The 4766-nt window shown below is 45.9% G+C and overlaps 1 protein-coding gene across 1 annotated transcript; it reads left to right on the top strand.

The window, feature by feature from the left end:
• Nucleotides 1-2244: 2244 nt before the first annotated feature.
• On the top strand, nucleotides 2245-3114 carry LOC138748032 (probable G-protein coupled receptor 139). Its single transcript, XM_069907734.1, has one exon. The coding sequence runs from the start codon at nucleotides 2245-2247 to the stop codon at nucleotides 3112-3114; it is 870 nt and encodes a 289-aa protein (XP_069763835.1).
• The last annotated feature ends 1652 nt before the right edge of the window (nucleotides 3115-4766 follow it).

Genomic DNA, 4766 nt, shown 5'->3' with positions numbered 1-4766 from the left:
GGGGAACATTGCTGGAACCTTGACAAATTCACTACTTTGACTTGCCACCGAGTGTAGGTGGGAAACGGTCCGTTTTTTGTCTTCAAGTGCAATGTTCCGAAATATCTTTACATGTACAAGTTGGAGGCCCTTGATGTCGACGTGTAAAGTGTTGTCCGTCAGGAATTCCACCCTGGGAAGAGGCTGGTGGGCGTCTGCTAAGTAAAATTGCCAAGTGAAGCGGTGGTTGCTGAAACTGCGGGGGATAATATGGGTGCCATGAGTCCGTATTCAATAGTTATTGCAGCTCTTAAACCGCGGCCTGCTTTGCGGTGGCATGCATCGGTGTTTAGGATGCTAACAATGGCCCCAATGTCAACCAGGAAGCCTCGGCCTGACACTGTATTCCTGACGGACAGAAGGGTGTTGTGTAGGCCAGCTGCTGGAGCAAGGACAGCCAACGTTGGCATTTCCCCAGAAACTACAGGGTGATTGGCATCGATTGCCCTCAGCACCCCATCGCTGATGGTAGAAACAATACGGCTCACCAGGATTTGCAGGCATAGAGCAAGACTTACTGGAGGATATGTCGAACGGCCTCCTGGTAGTGCCACATAGCCTGAAGAGGCTACGTGGTCCAAAAAAACACACACTCTTCGCTTTTGGCTAGCCTGAGCACGTCAGCTCTGACGGCTAAATTTCTGGCTTCCGCAAAGTCATCTTCGGATATGAGTAGCATGATGTCCTCGGGCAAACTCTCCAGGAAAATTTGCTCGAATATAGTACAAAGGGTATGGCCATCATTCAAGGCGAGTATGTGGCTCAAGAGGGCGGACAGGGCCCTGTTCCCCAAATCACCCATGTGCAGAAGACGGGCAGTATACATGCGCCCTGAAAGCACGAAATCCTGGGTTAGTAGCTCCTTAGTGTCCTGATACTTCCCTTGTTCCGGAGGTTTCCCGGAGGAAATCGATAATACGAGATGTCGTGTCCTACTCGAGGGCAGTGACAGCATAGTAGATCCGGGGGTCGTCAGCAGCTATGTTCAGGAGCTGGGCAGCATCAACGAGACTACATTCACTGCAGGCTGATCATTCTTCAGGTCCACGATGCCTATTGGACCAGTCAGTGGTCACCTTTGGAGCGGCTGCGTGCCTTTGCGATTCACTGCCTGGGAATGATCGTTTAGTGCTACACGGGTAGCAGCCAATCAGTGAGCCTTTCTCATCTCCGGGTGTAGTCGTTTACCGAGCTCCACCTGATTGGCTGCTGCTGCCCAGCCTATCGGAACTGGACGCTGCAACCATGTGGTGCTGAGTCAAGTGCTGACGCGGTTGTCCGAATCCCATCTTGACAGCGGGCTCCTGTGCTTTGGCCGCTCCACCAGCCCTCAACTAACCGTTGAGCAACATCACCCGCCCTTATTTTAGTCAGGAACAACGTCTCCTTTCCTTTGAGACCGTCCACCTCTTGCTGTGTAAGTAACGAGGGGTTCTCTGTGTGTGGGAAGTGGATGAATCTGATCAGCGACCACATTCAATATCGATTCATGCAGCTTTGTTTCTACCCTGGCGGTAACCCTGTTACGAGCGCAAAGGACCCCAAAACCCAGCAGCAATGTGTATTCATGAAGACAAGTAGTTACTTAAAGAAAAATTCTTTTAATTATCTTTAAACATGAAAATAGAATCAAACTTTAACTTATTTCTATGAACTTAACTCAACACAACTGAATGCCTTTCTAATTCTCAGCGCATGTGTATGTGATGAGTGTAAATATAAGAATGGTTCTGTGGTTTACAGTTCAATCTCACTTCTCATTTCTCCGAATTATCTGATTGCAGGCAATTCTTATAATGTGTGCAGGATTTAACATGAATAACATTCCCCTGTCTTTGGTGCTCGAAAGGTAAATGTTTACCTCTCTCTCTCTCTCTCTCTCTCTCTCTCTCTCTCTCTCTCTCTCTCTCTCTCTCTTCTCAGTTTGTCTTCTTGGTCAAGCTGTTTTCTTGAGGTAAACAAAACCCATGAGTGACATTTAATTGAGCACTTTGCAGAAACGTGGTTCCAGGTCTGGAACAGTTTGAAAGTGTTTGTATGTATGTAACCTACTCTAACTTCCCAATTTATCTCCCAAAGTTTCAATTACATATTCCCTCACAACCCCAGGCGGTATCTCATTTAGGATATTTACACACAATATCCATTTGATGAGTGAATATATTTTGAAGTAAATAACTGCATTTATAATTGATTTCAGTTAACATGACGGCAATCGTGATCCTGTCACGCGGGAATTGTGGCCTCTCCAGATGCATCACTCGTTACCTGGTGGCGATGGCGACAGCAGATCTGCTGGTGGTCCTCCTTGCTATTATAATGCAACAAATTAACTTTATTTATTTATTTGCATATTTCTTGTTCAAATATCCATTGTGCGCTGTGATCATTGTCCTGCAGCTCGTAGCCTCGCACTGTTCTGTTTGGTTCACGGTTGCTTTCACTTTCGATCGCTACATGGCCATCTGCTGTGAGAAACTGCGGAAACAATACTGCACCGAGAGAACCGCGACCGTGGTGATATCGACTGCTGCTGCAGGGAGCGTTGCTGTGTCTGTACCATTGTTCTTCGCAGTGGATCCACGGCGCTGCGGTCCAACGGTTGAATATATAACATCACCAACTTGGGCATCGTACGAGTTATTTGTTATTATTATTACCCCGTTATTACCAATTGGTTTAATTGCGCTGTTTAATGCATTAACCGTCAAATATATTACCGCTGCGAACAGAGTGCGGCGGGAACTGCGGTGCAGCGGTCAGAACCCGAAGGACCCCGAGGTGGAGAAACGGAGAAAGTCCATGATTTTGTTATTCGCGATTTCTGCCAATTTCATTTTACTCTGGATGCCACATGTTCTCTATTCGAGTAAATGGCAAAAGCAAAACTATTTTTACACTGACAAATATTTCAGCACGCCGATCTATATCCTGCAGCAATTTGGGTTCATGTTGCGAATGCTCAGTATTTGCACCAACACGTGTATCTATGCCATGACACAGCGGAGATTCAGGGAGCAACTGAAAAGTGGATTCAAATATTTGTTCACGTTAACTGGGCAACTTTACAAATGAAACGTGAACCAGATAATCTCGTTTTGTCGTTTTCAAAATCATATTGAAAAGGCAGTTATTGAAAACATATTTAAAGTGACGAGATGTCCGCAATTTCAGTTGTGTTGACTCGTATTTATATTATGAATATTGCAACGTCATATATGTTTATATCTGTTGAAGTGTACATTGCTAGTCGAACGTTCATTTAATTTAAAATTTCTCAGCGTTTTGTGTTTTCTTTTTCAGTTTAAAAAGATACTGGAACTGATTTGTTTCGGGCATTAATAACTGTTCGGAAATATAACAATGAAAATGCAAAATGATTAGCTTCAGGTGCAGAAAGGTTATAGTAATTATGGGACATGGTGTGTGTAGGTGTAGGTCTAGCCTCGAATGGCCGAACAGGCATCTTTTGTCGATTAATTGTTGAATTATTGTGGAATAATCTGAGGCGCCTGCAAGCTCACACCAAGACACAAGAGAAACTTGTCCGTGAGCTACTCTCTGCAGACGATGCCACTTTAGTTGCCCATTCAGAGCCAGCTCTTCAGCGCTTGACGTCCTGTTTTGCGGAAACTGCCAAAATAATTGGCCTGGAAGTCAGCCTGAAGAAAACTGAGGTCCTCCATCAGCCAGCTCCCCACCATGACTACCAGCCCCCCTACATCTCCAACGGGCACACAAAACTCAAAACGGTCAACCAGTTTACCTATCTCGGCTCAACCATTTCATCAGATGCAAGGATCGACAAGAGATAGACAACAGACTCGCCAAGGCAAATAGCGCCTTTGGAAGACAACACAAAAGAGTCTGGAAAAACAACCAACTGAAAAACCTCACAAAGATAAGCGTATACAGAGCCGTTGTCAAACCCAGACTCCTGTTCGACTCCGAATCATGGGTCCTCTACCGGCATCACCTACGGCTCCTAGAACGCTTCCAACAGCGTTGTCTCCGCTCCATCCTCAACATTCATTGGAGCGCTTTCATCCCTAACGTCGAAGTACTCGAGAGGTCGACAGCATCGAGTCCACGCTGCTGAAGATCCAGCTGCGCTGGGTGGGTCACGTCTCCAGAATGGAGGACCATCGCCTTCCCAAGATCGTGTTATATGGTGAGCTCTCCACTGGCCGCCGTGACAGAGGTGCACCAAAGAAAAGGTACAAGGACTGCCTAAAGAAATCTCTTGGTGCCTACCACATTGACCACCGCCAGTGGGCTGATATCGCCTCGAATATATCGCATCTTGGCACCTCACAGTTTGGCGGGCAGCAACCTCCTTTGAAGAAGACCACAGAGCCCACCTAACTGACAAAAGGCAAAGGAGGAAAAACCCAACACCCAACCCCAACCAACCAATTTTCCCCTGCAACCGCTGCAACCGTGTCTGCCTGTCCTGCATCGGACTTGTCAGCCACAAACGAGCCTGCAGCTGACGTGGACATTTACCACCTCCATAAATCTTCGTCCGCAAAGCCAAGCCAAAGAAGAAAGATTGTAGTATTTATATGATATGATATGATATGTTATGTTATGTTATGTTGTTATGTTATGATATGATATGATATGATATGATTAAAAGAAAGCGTTTACCTCTCTCTCTGCAAACAATAATAGATCTGTTCAGTTTCAGTCTTTGAGAGAGTTGTCACGAATTTCTCTGTTTGGTC

Source organism: Narcine bancroftii, chromosome 13 (genome assembly GCF_036971445.1).
Source record: "Narcine bancroftii isolate sNarBan1 chromosome 13, sNarBan1.hap1, whole genome shotgun sequence".
Lineage (NCBI taxonomy): Eukaryota > Metazoa > Chordata > Chondrichthyes > Torpediniformes > Narcinidae > Narcine > Narcine bancroftii.
This window is presented reverse-complemented; position numbering and strand designations above follow the sequence as displayed.

Excerpts from the sequence above, each read along its gene's own strand:
- LOC138748032 (XM_069907734.1), top strand. The coding sequence starts at position 2,245 with ATGACGGCAATCGTGATCCTGTCACGCGGGAATTGTGGCCTCTCCAGA.